Source organism: Xenia sp. Carnegie-2017, unplaced genomic scaffold, assembly GCF_021976095.1.
Source record: "Xenia sp. Carnegie-2017 unplaced genomic scaffold, XeniaSp_v1 HiC_scaffold_21, whole genome shotgun sequence".
Classification (NCBI taxonomy): domain Eukaryota; kingdom Metazoa; phylum Cnidaria; class Anthozoa; order Malacalcyonacea; family Xeniidae; genus Xenia; species Xenia sp. Carnegie-2017.
This window is the reverse complement of record NW_025813484.1, coordinates 8547977-8565397: the sequence shown is the minus strand read 5'-3', so window position 1 is coordinate 8565397 and position 17421 is coordinate 8547977. Positions and strand designations below refer to the sequence as shown.

General features: G+C 35.3%; 3 protein-coding genes and 1 long non-coding RNA gene across 7 annotated transcripts in view; 3 read left to right on the top strand and 1 right to left on the bottom strand.

The window, feature by feature from the left end:
- The first annotated feature begins 1016 nt into the window (after positions 1-1016).
- LOC124443621 (GPI ethanolamine phosphate transferase 1-like) lies at positions 1017-4339 on the top strand. Its single transcript, XM_046994103.1, has 5 exons — positions 1017-1404; positions 1564-1848; positions 1932-2294; positions 2362-2541; positions 2609-4339. Exons 1-5 carry the CDS (start codon positions 1032-1034, stop codon positions 4183-4185), a joined length of 2778 nt encoding a protein of 925 aa, XP_046850059.1. The 5' UTR covers positions 1017-1031; the 3' UTR covers positions 4186-4339.
- On the bottom strand, positions 3284-17268 carry LOC124443634. 4 transcript variants are annotated; one of them, XR_006947692.1, is made up of 5 exons: positions 17111-17268; positions 9317-9417; positions 6074-6117; positions 5504-5600; positions 3284-4707 (listed from the first exon to the last, which is right to left on the bottom strand). It is a non-coding gene; the product is annotated as an uncharacterized LOC124443634 (long non-coding RNA). The 4 variants fall into 4 exon arrangements; XR_006947694.1 differs by lacking the exon at positions 6074-6117; XR_006947695.1 differs by lacking the exon at positions 9317-9417 and having other exon boundaries at positions 17111-17265.
- On the top strand, positions 5216-6586 carry LOC124443631. Its single transcript, XM_046994113.1, has 3 exons — positions 5216-5341; positions 5748-5871; positions 6034-6586. Exons 1-3 carry the CDS (start codon positions 5230-5232, stop codon positions 6110-6112), a joined length of 315 nt encoding a protein of 104 aa, XP_046850069.1. The 5' UTR covers positions 5216-5229; the 3' UTR covers positions 6113-6586.
- The window catches only part of LOC124443619, a 5545-nt gene continuing 4019 nt past the window's right edge, over positions 15896-17421 (top strand). Inside the window, 1 exon segment of the mRNA XM_046994101.1 lies at positions 15896-16179. The gene's annotated coding sequence lies outside the window, so the exon portion shown is untranslated.

Below are 17421 nucleotides of genomic sequence, written 5' to 3'. Positions count from 1 at the left end.
TTATAAAAGGTGTATGTTCCATGCCTGCCACAACTTGATCCAACCCACTAAAAATTAAAAATTTAAACAAAATGACTTTACTTTGTCCTCGTGGAATGACACATATACAAAAACAAGAATTACAACAAATTCGGTTTTCGACCCCACAGGAGACTTTGCAAACACGAAAAATAACACTTCGAGTTACTCTAAATTTTTATTTTAATTTAAGAGTTATTTGGAAGATAAATTTTAACAAAGAAAATTAAATACCTCAACTATGGGTTCCGACATTCTGAGGAATAATCAACATCAATAATAATAAATCTCGACATGATAAAAGATGACCACAGTTGTTTAAGATCACGTGATCTGTTGTGACGTCATATAAGTATAGGAATTCAAGTGTGTGTAAAGCACAAAGGCAAGCACGTGTTGAAAACGTTGTCCAGCGTCCAAAATCGTCAATTGCTAACACGGAAAACAATGATTTTTTTTATTTTCACGTTGAACTGGGTGTGCACCTTGAGGGAAATAGCATGGCAAACATTTCAATTAATTATTTGCCATTAATTTCCCTTCCGTCATTGCACTTATGTACACCACTTACGATAGGCGAGTATGTGCGCGCTGATTCTGCGCATCGAATTGTTCTTAAAATGAGCTTTTCTCTCGACAAGTACTTAGTTTACAGCCACTATAAATCACTGTTTACTTTGTCAGGTTAAATTTTTTATCAAATTAGTTTATTGCGCTGTCAGCATGTGCCATAAGGATTTTCTGCGAGTTTCATGTCAAACAGACACTAACCCGCAAACTACTTAAGCATTCAGAAGAAACCAGAGACCGACGACATATAAAGTATTTCACGAATTGATCGAGGTGTTTTAAAGAAATGTATATTTTATGGGTATCGTTAAAAGTCATAAAACACGCTTCAACTCGTAGTTCGTGTTTCGTCGCATCATAAAAGAACTCGTCTTTGACTTGTGTTAATGTAAACAAACAAAAACACGTAGAGAAATTAACAAACTTAACTTTGCATCACACGCATGCGCATAAAAACATTTAAAATATTCAATATGGAGTCAAAGTTGTACAAGATCGTGCTTGGTATTGCAGTACATGCTATTTATCTTTACTCGATATTTGACATTTATTTTACTTCACCGCTTGTGCACGGCATGACTCCACATCGTTCCTCGCTGAAACCTCCAGCTAAACGTCTAGTACTGTTTGTGGCCGACGGTCTTCGCGCAGACAAACTATTTGAGAATCAGATTAGTCGAGCTCCATTCATTCGCGACGTAATATTTAACTATGGAAGGTGGGGTGTGTCACACACACGGGTGCCAACAGAATCCAGGCCTGGACATGTTGCAATAATCGCGGGCTTTTATGAAGACGTTAGTGCTGTGGCCAAAGGTCTCGTTGCAATAGACTATTTAATTACAATGATAGTTATGGATTTTGGAATGATGGTATCGTGTAGCAGTTGAAGGCTGACGTGTTTTTTTTTTGCATTTGAGCTATTAGTAGTTGACATTACCACTTCTCCATGGTAAAATCACATTTTCTCTTAAGGATGGAAGGAAAATCCAGTTGAATTTGATTCTGTATTCAATGAAAGTCGTTACACATGGTCGTGGGGTAGTCCTGACATATTGCCAATGTTTTCCAAAGGAGCAAGTGGTACTCATGTCATAATGGATATGTATGATGCTACACTTGAAGATTTTGCAGCTCAAGATCATTACCTTCTTGATAGATGGGTTTTTGAAAAAGTTGCAGTGTTCTTTAAGAATGCTAACGAAAGCTTACAATACAAACTGCAAGCTGATCAAAATGTATTTTTCCTACATTTACTTGGTATGTATAAAGTGTTTTCACTGCATCATGTTTAGACACACAAAAAAATTCTCAAAATACTTTCATAATATATTTGTGAACAGGTATTGACACCAATGGCCATGCCCACAGACCCATGTCTGCCGAATATCTTGGAAATATTGAATATGTTGATGAAGGTATTAAACAAGCATATGAAATGTTTGAAGACTATTTCAACCATGACAAATTGACAGCATATATATTGACATCTGATCATGGCATGACCAATTGGGGTTCCCATGGAGCAGGTCACGCTCATGAGACTTTGACACCTCTTGTTGCTTGGGGTGCTGGGATACATCATCCTGAAAGGAGTACATCACCAGAGTACAATGATGGATTGGCTGAGAATTGGGGGTTATCTATGATAAAAAGAAGTGATGTTCTTCAAGCTGACATTGCCCCACTAATGGCTTCATTGATAGGTGAGTATGGGCACATAAACTGACACAATTGAAAATTTTCTTCACAAAGTGATTTTTTAAATTTTAGGCATACCATTTCCAATGAATTCTGTGGGAGTTCTACCCTTGGATTACCTTAACAATACTGATTTATACAAGACTGAAAATATATTTGTCAATGCTAAGCAAATATTGGCACAATTTCAGATCAAGGAAAGATCAAAGAAGGAATCAGCATTCATTTTCAAACCATTTTCTGAACTAATAGGTAAGATATTTCATCTAATACAGTTAAAATAAAATACAGCAAGATTTATCTTTCACATTATTTCAAGGTTCTAAACAGATGGCATTCATTCGTGATATTACAACATTGACTAAGTCTGGCAAATATCATTTGGCAAGAAACTTGTCCCAAGATTTAATTGAGCTCTCACTCAAAGGGCTGAATTATTATCAAAAATATGACAGAATTCCTTTAAGTGTTATGGTAACATCTGGTTTTCTTGGTTGGATTGCTTGTGTCATCTTGCAAATTTTCACAACAAATACTGAAAAGTCTATAAAATCTAACAGAGGTTTTATTGTCAGTACATTATTTACGGGTACTGGCTGTATGGCAGGAGTGGGCTTGCTGATAGTGAAGGCTCCTCTCACACACTATGTGTACCTCGTGATACCTCTGTTTTGTTGGCACTATATTGTACAACAATGGGTTGTAATAAAGAGATTTTGTACAACATCGACAAACAGCTTTCTAAAACTAAGTCTTGGTCTTCTTTTGGTTGTGTTTGGATTGGAAGTGTTGGTCTTTAGCTTCTTTAATCGGTTTGCTCTATCAATTGGTTTAATTGTCTTGGCCATGTGGCCTTTATCAACATCACTGGTCCGAACACATAGACGAACAGTTGCATTGTGTGTAGCATCATGTGTTGCACTTGCTATTTTCCCTATGCTTCCAGTTGTTGGTCGTGATTCCAATTATCTTATAGTAACAATAGCTGGCATTCTTTCAGCAATAGAAGCAATTTTAATTATATTAGCTTACAAGAAGAACAAAGGAACTCTAACAACAAGGACAAAGAAAGTCTTTAGTATACAGTTTTTGATTTTGATTTTAGCCATACTTATTCTCAATCACAGCAGGTACAATATATCATTAAAGCTTGGCCTACCAATACTCAATTCCATATTCAGTTGGTCAACACTCTTTTGTTGTATTGTTCTACCACCAATGGTAATAGACTCTCTAGTTTTGCGACTATTAAGTACCAACATATCCTTGATGTCCGTGTATGTACTACTGTGCACATCGTACGAAGCATTATTTTTCGTTGTCCTATCATCAGCTATGGCACTGTGGTTAACGTTGGAATATCAACTATCAACTGGCAACAATTTCATTTCATTGGTTAATGTTACAGTAAATGAACCATTTGAAGGCCATGCAAGGGAAGTGAGTATGGATGACCTACGTTCTTCTTTCTTCTTCGTCTACTTCATAATAACAGCATTCTTTGGCACAGGAAATATCGCAAGCATTAATACTTTTGATCCAGCGACTGTCTATTGTTTTCTCACAGTTTTTTCACCATTCATTATGGGTGCGTTGTTGATCCTGAAAATCCTCATTCCGTTCGTTACTGTCACGTGCGTCTTCGATGCTGTTCACGTGGTTTGTAGGGTGCCAGTCAATCGTTTGTTCCTGTTCGTGTTGATAATGACGGACTTGATGGCGTTGCAGTTCTTCTATTTCGTGCGTGATTATGGAAGTTGGTTGGAGATTGGCACTAGCATAAGTCATTATGTCATCATGTTGTGTTTTATTATTTTCTTATTTTTTATATTTACTGTTGCGAACTTCTTTACGCGAAATACGTCGTGGAGCTCGGGGAAAATACACATACAATAGGGTAACAAAGGGTACATGACATGATACGATTCCAGTCTGTGGTATTTAAAGAATGCACGTGAAACATTTCTAATTTGTTCTAATTTATGGTATAATTGAATTTTGTTCCATTCTAATTCTACTAAAGCGATAAAGAAACTGTTTTCCTGTTAAATTGATTTAAACGTGTTGCAACAATAAGTGTTAAATATTGCACGGATATTTCATCTCCTCTCTCTAAACAATAGGAACAGGATGCGAAAACTTGATGTCATATCCTATCCTTTAATTCAATGAATAAAACTATGGAAACTATAAAGATATTGTTTCTACTATAGAGATTCACGGCATCGAAAAACTTAGAAAATTTGGATAAAATAAAGATTTCATGAAATGCACCGAGAAATTTTAAGTTCAGCGTTTAAATTCACAAATAAAAAAAAAACAGCGATTCATTGCATTAAAAATAGTTAAGGTGCACTTTACCAGTTCAAGCCCAATATTACGTACTTTCCGTCACAATTTGAAATTCTTTCATTGTATCTAAAAGAAAAGATCAGAGCGACAATATAAATGCTTTTTAAAACGACGAACGATTAAAAATCAACAGATGAAACAGTCACGCTTGAGCTTCACGGAACATAGCAATAATTTAACTATGAACAGAGTTTTACAGAAATTTTTTATTCTCTTTTTGGGTTTCAACATCGCGTTTTCACAGGTAAGAAGAGAGAAACACTGGCAAACAGTAGTATGACCACACAACATGGGAACTATCTTCCTCGTTTTTTTTATCAAGTATACAAATTATTAATTTTTACAATTCGTGAATAATTTGTTGATGTCAAGATAAGTTTCACACAAAATAATGAATTGGTTGTACGTTACATTTTTTTAAAATCAAATTCCATCTTTCGCCTCAGTAACTCTAGTTCGTGTAAGTAAATTTTATAAATCATCAGAGTATCACACGAAGAGATGTAGGTAGACAAAAACACCATATTTTTGGTAAAAAAGGATTTTCAATTTCGCATGCATCTACGTGGGGGATATTTTCCAATCTAGATGAAAAGACGTTGCGAGTTACAGGTGTACAGCGAGGGACTCGAGTGTAAATGCTGTGACATCAACAGTTATCTATGTTCACATCATTGTTGTCCTCTAACTCACACATGCAGTAAGTGTTTGTTTTGTAGTACAGACATACTTTCGCTGACTTGAAAATTATCATTACGTAGTGATAATATATATCACATATAGTCGTCACGACTGAAGTATAGTTCATAAACTTCACATATGTACATTAAATTCAACACATGAAATAAGTCATTGAACTCACGAATGCAAGAAATAATCTTCCGCCACACGTCAACTGATATTGAGCACGATATTAATCCCATTACGTCGAACCCAGAGCTTGATTCGGATTTGGTGATCTAAAAATACAACGATAGACACATGTAAATTTTTTGGAAGACATGTTTATCTGTATGTGGATTAATGAAAACAGCGAGTATCGTTGTTAGAAATAAACGATCAAACGGCTTAAACTTAATTGTTGAACTCCAATTATTTTTTTTTAGGAGAAGGAATTCGTGCAAAGTGCGAAGGTCCAGGCTATTCAAAAGAAAATCGCGGAGATTGGATACGAGCAACGGATAAACAACGAGCAGATCCAGATGAATGCAATAACGATAACGTTAAAGCGTAAGTAAATATTTTATAAAATAACATATGCAAAATGCGTGCTCTGATTGGTCGTTGTTCGTGTTAGATCAGGCCAATCCAAACACAGAAATCATTTTACTTTGCACATTGGAAACATTGCCCCGTAACTAAAATTTTTTTCATGGATAATTCTTTGTTTAGTTACGAATATCTGAAAAATCGAAGACTGAGCGGATATTACCTCATGGGAGTTGACGCCAACAACGGTCGGAGTGATTGAAAAACCTTAGTGAATGAAAAAAAGTGCATTACGAAGCAACACATGTGTTTATCAAAAATGTGCGAAAGTTGATCATCCAGATAAGTGAAGCTTTTAGAAGAAATGTTTGTAAAGAATACGGTTAAGGACGTTTGAATTTCCATAGTAGTCATCATACAAAGAGTAGAAATATAACCTGACCTCATCAACCAACCTGGACGATCAACTTCCATTAACTTGAGACGTAATTGCTCGCAGATTCAAACCATTTACATGTGTATATGTTAGTCGTATGTGATGAGTCGATGAGCCGTTTGTCAAATGTAAAATCTCATTATGTAAATGAATAGATACATACTCTGCCATGGTATCAAGAAATATTTCTATTATTTTAAACAATTTCATTTTATGATTTAAAATTAGATATCGAACGATAGTGAACTGCAACTATATATATATGGCTATCTATGATCAAGTGATTTCATAAAAAAGTCACGTTATCTTATATCTTATTTTCATAACCCGTCCGTTTTGTCTTTCACACAAGTCTTGTCTATACACACATGCACACACAGGTGCGCGCTGACATTTTCCTTTTGAAAACACAAGGTTATGAGAGATAAGATGTTTCTGATAAAAGATTGGCAAGAAAAGATGAAGTCCTGTTTACATCATTTTAATCGGAAGCGAATAAATTTTCCCAGCTTTTACAAAGATCTGTAAAGATTTTAATGGCCACGACACCAAAGATGTTTTAAAATCTGTCAGACCAGAGAATAAGTTTCTGAGAATAATCCCCCTCCTGAACAGCGCACGGAGATGTGGTGAACAGATGTTGAGCAATGCAATGAGCGGGGGAGGAATACTATGCTCTTGGTTGTTTTTAATTGAAGATAAAGAAAATTGCATTCTATTGCGCTTATATGAAGGTAACCATCGACGCGATGAAAGAGTTTTCACCAATGATTCACACCCATAATTCTATTCAACATACATAGTTCTAGAAATATCTTGTAAATACTTCAGTCTATAAACATACATCACTTCAATGATGGACACCAGTAAAAACTCACAAAACGAACAAATAATTACGATACTCGATGGAACTCTTTCGTGATTCAATTCTATTTTTGGGATCCATAAAAATAGATAAGAACAGCACGATATCATCACCAGGGGAGCATCAAAGCTACCGTTTAAAGTGGATAGATAACTCATGAAACAACATGTTATCATTTCTCTATTGAATGCTTAAAAAACTGCTATTTGAGACATGCACTATCTATTCAACCATGAACTGGAGTACACCAACTGCATTTACTTATACAACCGATTTTGGATTAACTAACTTGTGCAATCACAAATAATGAGAGAAATCATCTGAGCATGAACAGTCACTTGACAAATTGTTCAACTACATGGTCATGGCAACGACCAGCTGTTTGTACAACAACCGATTATGGAGCAATAAGCTCGTTCAGTCAAATTTTCAGATATTCATCTGCGCATGCGCTGTATACTCGAGCATGCGCAGTCGACTTGACCAGCTGTCTAAGTTCATGGTCATGGCAACGACCAACTGCATCTACTGGCACCGATTTTAAAGTAAATAGCATGGTTAATAACAATTTAATAGAGAAATCATCTGCGCATGCGCTCGAGCATGCGCAGTCCACTTGAATAATTGTTCACAGTCATGGCAACGACTAACTAGATGCACTTGCACTACATTTGTAGCAATTAGGTCACTTAGTCGCAAATTATCAAAGAAATCATCTGAGCATGCGCAGTAGTGACTATAATACCACAACTTTCGTAAGCCTTTGAATTTTTGTATATATATATAAAGCTAAAACTTCGTATAGTAGATGTCAACTAGCAGTGGAAGCTGGGTGCGATTAGGTATGCAGTGGCTTTGGGGCCCACACTTCGGTGGCGACCGCACTCTCCCTGCGTACCCCGAGCAAAGCCTATCGCAGGTGATCTCGGTCTGATGGGCGGAAGCTTGCTATTGCATCTTAGCGTGGAGGGCCGAAATCTCCTACCGAAACGTTAACATGCGGCGTTCTAGTGCCTTGCGCTTAAGAAGGTATCGGGAAGCATGGACCGAAAACGGGTTTTGCTTTCGAATTTTATCTTTTTGTTCTCGTAAAATAAACCAAGCAATGTTTCAATGAAATTCTTTTGACAATGTGCCTTTTTCTGACCCTTATAATTTAAGCCAAACTTAAAATGTTTCATACAATTTTTATTGGTTTGTATCTTTCTGATTTAACTCTCTCATTTACTGTTTCTCATGTATCACGAGCAAACCATCCATGGGCTTCATGGCAAACAAGAATTATCTGGTTCCCTTAATTAACATGCGACACTCTAGTGCTTCTATCTCCGGGTATCGGAAGGCATGGACCGAAAACGGGATTTTATATTTTCAAAATTTGTCTTTTTTCTTTACAAGAATTCTTCTCATAAAAGAACTGGAACATCCAAGGATATTGCAAAGGTTCAAACAACTTCTGCCTTTTTGACTTATAATTTAAACCAACTTTAAGCTTGTTTATACGTTTTTTACTTGTTACCTTTTACAATGTAACTTTCTTCATAACTCTCTTATAATGAGCAAAGCATATCGCAAGCGATCTCGGGGTCTGATGGGGAAAGCTTGCTATTGACATCCCCAAAGTAGGAGGGGCCGAAATCTCCTACCGAAACGTTAACATGCGGCGTTCTAGTGCCTTCGATTAAGAGGGTATCGGGAAGCATGGACCGAAAACCCAATTTTTGTTTTCGAAATTTGTGTTTATGCTCACAAGAGTTTCTCTCGTTTTATCATGCATCATGCACTCTCTTTGTTGCAAACTATGTCAAAATGAATAATCATGAGCCTAAGACTAAAAGTTTTTGCAATGATAACCTTTGACAGGCTAAGCCATTGTTATAGCCTAATATGAAGCCATGACTTTCAAACGTCCAGATAGGAAATGTTAATTTGATCTGAACAAGATTCATCAGACTATAAGCTTATCAAATAGCCACTTGCAACGTAATTCGTGCAAGAGTAAAAAAATTGAACATTCATGCCAGATGCCATACCCGGACATTCCCGACATGCGACCGGCCATTTGTTACAAAATCCTGCATTTTCCGAAGAAAGAAAGCGTTAACATGTAATCTCTCGCAATGATTAGCAATTTAAAAGGTTTTCTTTCTCATTGTGTTTTATACCTTGTTTGAAGAAGAGATTTGCTCTCCGATGTTTTTGACGTGTTTTATGAGGAGTCAGCCGTTAATGAATCCAAAACTTCAACACAGATCAGATATGGAGTCTAAACAATATATGAACATTGCAAATCAGTCAATTAACATATACAACATAATCGATAGTCATTTTCCAATGACCATTTAAAAACATTTCAATGGTCATTTTGAAATATCACACGTGGTTCTGTACCAATGAAAAAGTGTTATCTTGTTGGATAAGCTGCATGAAGTCAACGCTAAACGAAGATAAACACAGTATTTTCACAATCGCTTATCGCAGACACCTGATAAGGTAATTCCTGAAGACTTTCAGCATAGATTAGATAAAATTCTTCTCATAAAACTACGTGCTGGAAACAAGGAAGAAGAAAAAACAGATGCCCCTATGCAAAATGCTGTATAATCTATAAGTACAAATCTTTTTTCCTTTTTTTGATGTTTGTAACATGGAAAATGAACAAACAAAGGTAATCATCACACAAGAATGTTGATAATCGCTGTATAGCTAGCTAATACATATATAAATGGGATGGCGATTAGATACAGTCGAGTATTTGCTATATGAGTGAAAAAGTTGAGAGAATTACAAATAGGATTGTATTTATACACAAACATCTCGTGCAGCATTCTCGTCATAAAGGAACTTCCAAAACTGACCTAAAATCTTCCTCAAATTAAAAATCCCGAACACTTTTCCCGAGTAAAATGCCCCTCTTTGATTGCAAACAAAGGTTGCAATTTTAATTCATAAATTCCTCAGCATTTTGGTTTGAGTAAAACAACAATCACAAAAAAATACCTATAACTTGATTTTATGTTACATCGATTTTATGATTGAATAGCTACAAAAGTCTGTCGAAAAAGTGAAAAACAAAAGTGGGGAAGAATTATGTATCGATCAATAAGCACAACTCATCTATTTCTAATTAATGCTCTGGTTACAACTCACGTAGTTAGAAAAACTACTTTTCATCACTTTGAACGATGCACAATGACCTTAGACACAGTGACGTCATATAAAAGCTACGAATAACGTCATATATATATTCTACAAAACTGCCTCCATTGTATTTAAATGTTACTTTGCAATCACAAGGCAGATAAAGGATTAGCATTGACAAACACCTCAAATCAAACATAATGGAATACACTGAAACGTGATACAATTATAGGAGAATTGCAACAGACAAATGGTTCATTCTTGACAAAAAGACACCAAAGCTGAAGAAATGATGATAGTAAAACTATGTATCAAGGTTTGCCTCCAGGTAAGGTGTGGTTTATCGTGAAATTTATAAACTCGAGTACTTTTTAAATCAACTATTGTTTGGCGCTGGCTGTTGTAAACGACGCGTCTTTAGACTTGTCAGTGTATAATGTTGAAGAGAATAACAAATTTGTCGTGAACGCTTTAATACTTTACATAAGGTGGCTTTATTCGAGCTATGTTTCCTTAGAAAAATCCAATATTCAAGTCTCATTTCGCATAGCTTACCACAAACACAATAATGCCCTTAAACGTATAAAATTATTGCTGACAGTCTTTAAGTAAAAGAAAGAAGATGGAGGTACGATATGATAGGATCGATAACAACTTTCAATAGATTTTACGTTACATGTCGAGGTTTTACGGCTATCTTAAATAAAATCTTCTTTCTAACGACACAAAAGACCTCTACTGTTTCTCATCAGGCGACATATTTGCCAATATTCCCTCAACCTCCACCGTGATTTAAGAAAAATAAGTATCAAATACAGTGGGTGGATTTTTTAAGCATCAAAGATTGGAATCATATTAAAATTGAAGAGAACGTGTACACATGCTGATATTTAATCAATGTTAAAATTTCTGCTTCAAGACTCCACACGTACGACTGTAACTAATTGATCTTATCCTGTATATTACAAGCGTTTAAAAATGATCACTGTAATTAAGTCGAGAAAAGTACATCGGATGACGCAGAAATGTGGACGCACGACATTAATGTACAATGAATCATCTACCTCCGTTGCAGAACACTAGAAAGGTGTTTAACAGTAAAATCTATGACATAGACAGTTGCCGCGTGAGGGCAAACATGGTTCTTAATAAAACAATTACCACCTTCTTCGTGACTGAGCTTACATTATGAAACGCTCTTATCGCTACTCAACAGCAAAGGAAATTATGCAAGAATTTTGCATGACATGTCTATGGTAAAGATAAATCAACTAAAATTGTTTTTAACGGACGCGCGTTTGTCACAAGACTACGGAACTCGTGGTAGGGGGTCCGACAATACGAAACACAAACACAATATGAAAACACAAACATTTCGTGCTTACCGTAATCGCAAGTTTAGTGCATCAAGCGCAGACGATTAATGCACTAGCGCTATTGGTTTGAATGTATAGCAGAAAAGGAAGAGTTCCCATACTTGTTTTAGATGAATGTGTAAGTGACAAAATATTAACGATGGTATTCCGAAATTTGAATGACAAGAATTATAGGTTCGGCGCTGAAAGAAAAACGGACGTGTTTATCAGTATTTAGTCGGGTCATTCAATCCTTAATCAACCTTGGACAATTCCAAAAACTATAAAAGCATTTGAAGTGAGCAAGGCTGCGCAATGAGTACAACGAAATCAATGTTTTCTATACTAAATAAAACATATATACACAAATATTTAGTAGAACCAGTAACAACCATTGCTGGTTCGCATGTAAGTTTGTACCTTCGGTACGAAATGAACACAAGTGTACAAACATCAATACATGAATTTTGGAAAGGGTAGGAGAACTCTAGAAACTACATCCTCTGGGATCTGAATCTTTTTAATAAGCGCGCTTTAACGATCTGCAGTTCCTCTCATAAGAAATTTCTCATCAGGTCGACGTCAAGCATGAAATGCAACACGATTTGAACATTTCCCCTAAGCTAATATGGCATGCATCTTTGAAAATGGCGTGAAAATAAATGTTAAGTATACATCTAAACAATGCGATGACAAATGTCGCTTAGCAAAAAACTGCATGCTGTCGATGATGGTTGTGGTCACCTTGAGTGGAGGAAAAATAAAGCAGGTGTTAGATTCCATATGAAAACAAACCAAGAACATGCGGCGATAAATGGATTTCGCATTAGGAGAATGGGCTACGGTAGGCAGAATTTAGTGGGTGAAAATCCCAAAAGATTTTAATATAATACAGGCATGATGGTTTAATTAAAAAATATCCCGCAATGTGAGTTCATGGTAAACAGACTACTTCAATGTCAGTCAAGAGATTGTATCAGTTTATAACCCTGAATTGTTAATGCAGTTGAAATACCTAAATTATTATGAAACATTTATTTTTACACGGTTTTTAACATCCGAGTGCGCGAATCGAATAGAGAAAGAACGTCTAGCTGAGGGAAATCCGTGAATCTATACGAGAATGAAAGTCATGATGTAATTAGATGATATGACAGTATTGTTGAAAGAGTCCTCGCGTAGAACCACGAAATTAATCTAGCGCTTTAGCATGGCTCTTATTTCATCACAGCAGTTGATTATGATTCGGTATACTTTATCACAATTCACGAAACTCACGACAAGTAAAGGCTCGAGCACGGAGGTAATATATGTTTCATATCAGATAAATTTCTTCTCACGTTACCTGTTTAATTTGACTTTTTGCTATAAAAACGCGAACAATAGAAATATAGTTGTATGACATCTCTGTCTATCCGATGACATCTCTGTCTATCTAAATACATATACATATATATATGTATGTATACGTCAAGCAGTTTTCTCAAAGTTCTTCTTTTAAAGTCTTATGCAAATTGTCACCTTCTTAAGTATCTTTCACATAATCTCTCAAGCGTTCTTACTGGGCGAAGCAGTTAGTCGTATGAAAAAAACTACGCAAAGGGTTAAGAACACCATATGAGGCTAATTTGTGAAGAAAATAGCAAAGATTTAGGTGTGTTACTTTTAGCAGGAAAGATTTATAAGCCATGCGCGTTGTTTGCGAAAAATTAGAAATCCTTACAGCAGCTGTATTACATTCAAGGTTTTAAGTTCTCTTCTAAGGAATCTGCTGGGAGTGTGTTTCTTGACCTCGATGGATCGATGGAATGGGGAAGTAAACTGTGTATGTTCGAAGCAACTATGATTAGTGATTACAGAGGGTCTTCTACATCTGGCCTGTTGTATAACATCAAACTTATAATTAGAAGTGTAAGACAAAAGGCATTTCAACATGATTATCATCATGCAACGAAGCGCAATTTGACATTCTCTTTCGACAAGAACAACACAATCGAGCACATGTGGCAATGTAGGCGAATATTCTTTGTAACGCCTAAATACAAAACGCGCATAAAGTTGAATAATATCCCAGAACATTGAAAGGAAGATTTAAAGTACTACAATACTCAGTGCATGAATCTGAAAGGCATTATCTTATTCAAGAATTTATTCCATGTCGAAAACATTGCCACTTTCTTTTCTCGCAATGTGATAAGAGCTACGACAACAACCGGAGAAAGTCTACAGTTTTGTATACTCTAGCAGTCAGTGAATAAAAGATTAAGTTCATGGATGGTGAATACACTTCCACCTCCGGTAGCTACGTAATACAAAAGGCTGAAATATAGCACAAGAAAGAAATTCTACGATTAAAGACACTGAATTTTATGCGAGCAGAGAGGATCTCCCACACGATCTAAGATAACTTTGATCAAGTGGAACTTGTGTATGAATAAGATGTTTGTGATTCGTTATCCTTAAAATTTTTTTGTATAACCAAACCCTCACAACATCTATTTCTTTCGACATCATGCGCATGGAATGTCAATACATGAAGTTATAAAAGCAAAATGCTTATCTGGACAAATATATGCAAACATGCAGCAATCAAACGCGCCCCAGCGACAAAAGCCAATCACCTTTCAGACGCTAGCAGCAAGAATGAAAATAGAAGAGAGGCCTCTGCCGTGCCCAACACTTGCCTGCATTTCACTAATAAAAACTCTTTCTTTCCTTTAGTTTTAATTCATCTCAATAAGGAACAAAGAGTTTCTGAAGAGTGTTCTCGTTCTAACAAGGTAATTGAAGGTACAAGATATATATTTGTATGCATGGCGACACGTTTTCTAAAGCTAAAATCACAAGACATAAACTAATTGGGTTCAAGAAATGTACGTTGAATGAAATCCAGGTCAAACCTGGTTGGTTTAGTGGTGTTTGTACGCAAAAACCTGGGTTGACCCATGTTTAGTTTATGTCGTGTGATTTGGGTTTAAATCGTATGATTGGTGTAGATATTGTAAAACGAAATTATCGATATTATCGTTATATTTATTTTTCCGATGCTCTTAAACTCGTGACACGTTATGAACTTCCCATACATATGTAGAGTAATATATTTTCATATAAGATTTTATGTTTTAACGTCGTGTTTGGTGTGGAGTATATAGTATAAATGTAAAAACGCAAGCTAAAGATAACAATTGAACTGTTCTATATATATATACATATAGCAACTCTATTTCCATAAAATGGTAATTTAAATGTTTAAAAACAAACACAAAAGAAAATTTTTGACAAGACCTCGCGATATCAGCATTGTAAAGAGGTAAGGATATCATTAATATAAAACGTCAAAACTCTTGTTGATCGACATTCAAATAATGGTACTAATTTGATATAGAAAACAGTTGAGATATATATTATTTTTAAACAATATATTTATATATTTATATATATATACATCATAAATGTTAATTTTAAAGCGGGAAATCATTATTTCGTTCAAACGGAGGGCAATGGATAAAACCCAGGCCATTTTCAGTTTTGTTCAATCACGTTTGTTCTTCGCCAATCTATGTATTTGTTGTGCGTATAACAGGTAGTAAAGATTTAATATTGCTAAGCACAGCATTTCAAATGCAGGATATTAACATGCTGTGCTAGAGAAATGACACAATACACTTCATTGCAGGCATGGTGAGTATTTCTCAGCAATGTTTTGCATTTTTATAAAAAGCTAACACGTACGAAAGGCACAAAAAAACCATAACACTGGCAAACATGTGCGTGCACATCAGTTATAGAGAACATATGCATATAATTTATAGTCAGCAGTATTGAGTGTGAGTATGCTAAGATATAAATAACAACTACACGAAGAAAACAGTCATTAACATGTAACAATTAATTCTAGAATGATTTAATTAATGAATAAAAAATGTTTCACCGGATCTTTGACGCTAGTCTCATGACACCTTCACATGAATGCAGTGATCATGAAAAAGGGCGTAGAAAAGTACTTAAAACAAAAACAATTTCCTTTTACAAGCTTGAGACGTATAAATATACATATGCGTACTTATAAACTCTAGGAAATATGACGTAATTCAGTTCTAAGAAGTTGTGACATGCAGACATATATCGTTTCAGTTACTTTTCGAGCATGTCTTAAAAATATTTTTATGGTAGCCGAACGTCTCTCAATGTCAATTACCGAGTTTCATCAAGAAGCAACCAAGGGCAAATTTTACAAATACCTAATGATAAAGAGCTTGGTGGCTTGGCAGTCTCTTCAACAATAGCCTGCATGACTAGGCATTTATAATGCATATATAAAGCTGCTATATATATGTATACATGAAGCATGATTTGAAGTAAATTAATCGAAAGCCGGACACGGCAGACATACCCCCGGGCAATGGGTATTTATTATAAAACAAGTTATCGTGGCATGATCAATCACATTTAACTCAGCTCTACATTCAGTAAAATACACAGCGTAGCTGTCTCGGTGCGATCTACGTTGTCTTGGTGTTCATTTTTACAAGGTATACATCATACAATATGTACTTATATATTAAATGGTCATTGTTATCTTATATATCCATATGACACTCCTATATTAAGCATGATCAATCTTCTTTTGTCTACAACTATTGATTATAGGTGATTAAATTGATAATTTGAACTACAGCATGAGCATTAAAGTATATTATATTTATCGTGAAAATTTGAAGTCTGCAGTAACCATGGGGCGCCTATTTTGCTATATGCTTTAAGATTTTCCGAAAAATTTCTGGGCATTTCATTTACTAAATTAGAACCATAAATTGTTCCTTTATTTGGGTATTTCAAATTAAGGGAATGAAATTTGTTCTAATTGGTGACATTTACTGGCAATGATGTAATATATTTAGTATTTTAGGCTGCTTTTTCAGAATTCCATAATTATCTTAACTTTAGTTTTATGAGCACACGATAAGACAGACGATGATGAGACAAATTAAGATCGCTCCAAGCAATGAAGATTTTGTTATAGATTTGAAAGCGGACATTGAAACGTCGTTATGTTGATGAGGTGTATAATTATCTTATCAGTCGATAGCATGAGCACGAATTCTGAAGCTATCTTTCTCATGGAGTCATAGCTAGTCCAAAAGCCTAACTATGTTTCTTTGCTGTGTCCCCTCATCGCGCGATGATGAATTAATCGTCGGCAATCTTTATCATTTTTGCTTAGCATAAGATACTAACAATTTACATTGGCAGTTGAATGTAAAAGCATATGAATTATTTTGGGTAATAATTTGAATACAATGTCGAATTTCGAACACGTAACAAAGGGGAAACGTCACCTCTCATTTGGCTTTCAGAATAAATTATCTAGCAAATTCTTTAGGGTTTTCAGGGTTAGCATTTGGACTAAGTAGAACACTAATCATGCATGCTTAAGCAAGCATTTTTAATCTTTCATCGTACCTTTATGGTGTCCATCGATGGAATTTCTTCAACAAAATAATCTCTTTCCATTCAAATTTCTATAAAAAAAAGAACAGCTCAGTAAATGGAGTAATGAGTAAAAACTGTGCTGTAGGAAAAGGAAAAATATCTGAAATAAATCCATATAAGCAAAGCAACCTACAGCTATTCATTAAGTTTTTTTTTGTGGTCAAATAACACAGACCACTTGATCCAATCACAGTTAACACTCATACACCCACGTAAAATATATGTTTTTGCGGTCGATATTGATGTGAAAAACGTCTTTGTTTAATGTGTTCCATCAGATC

Bases quoted from the DNA above. Each gene is read 5' to 3' on its own strand.
- LOC124443621 (XM_046994103.1), top strand. From the start codon at position 1,032: ATGCGCATAAAAACATTTAAAATATTCAATATGGAGTCAAAGTTGTAC. The intron at 1,405-1,563 runs GTCTCGTTGCAA...TTTTCTCTTAAG, and splicing joins CGTTAGTGCTGTGGCCAAAG to GATGGAAGGAAAATCCAGTT. The intron at 2,542-2,608 runs GTAAGATATTTC...CATTATTTCAAG, and splicing joins ACCATTTTCTGAACTAATAG to GTTCTAAACAGATGGCATTC.
- LOC124443631 (XM_046994113.1), top strand. From the start codon at position 5,230: ATGAAAAGACGTTGCGAGTTACAGGTGTACAGCGAGGGACTCGAGTGT. The intron at 5,342-5,747 runs GTAAGTGTTTGT...ATTTTTTTTTAG, and splicing joins TCCTCTAACTCACACATGCA to GAGAAGGAATTCGTGCAAAG. The intron at 5,872-6,033 runs GTAAGTAAATAT...TTCTTTGTTTAG, and splicing joins AATAACGATAACGTTAAAGC to TTACGAATATCTGAAAAATC.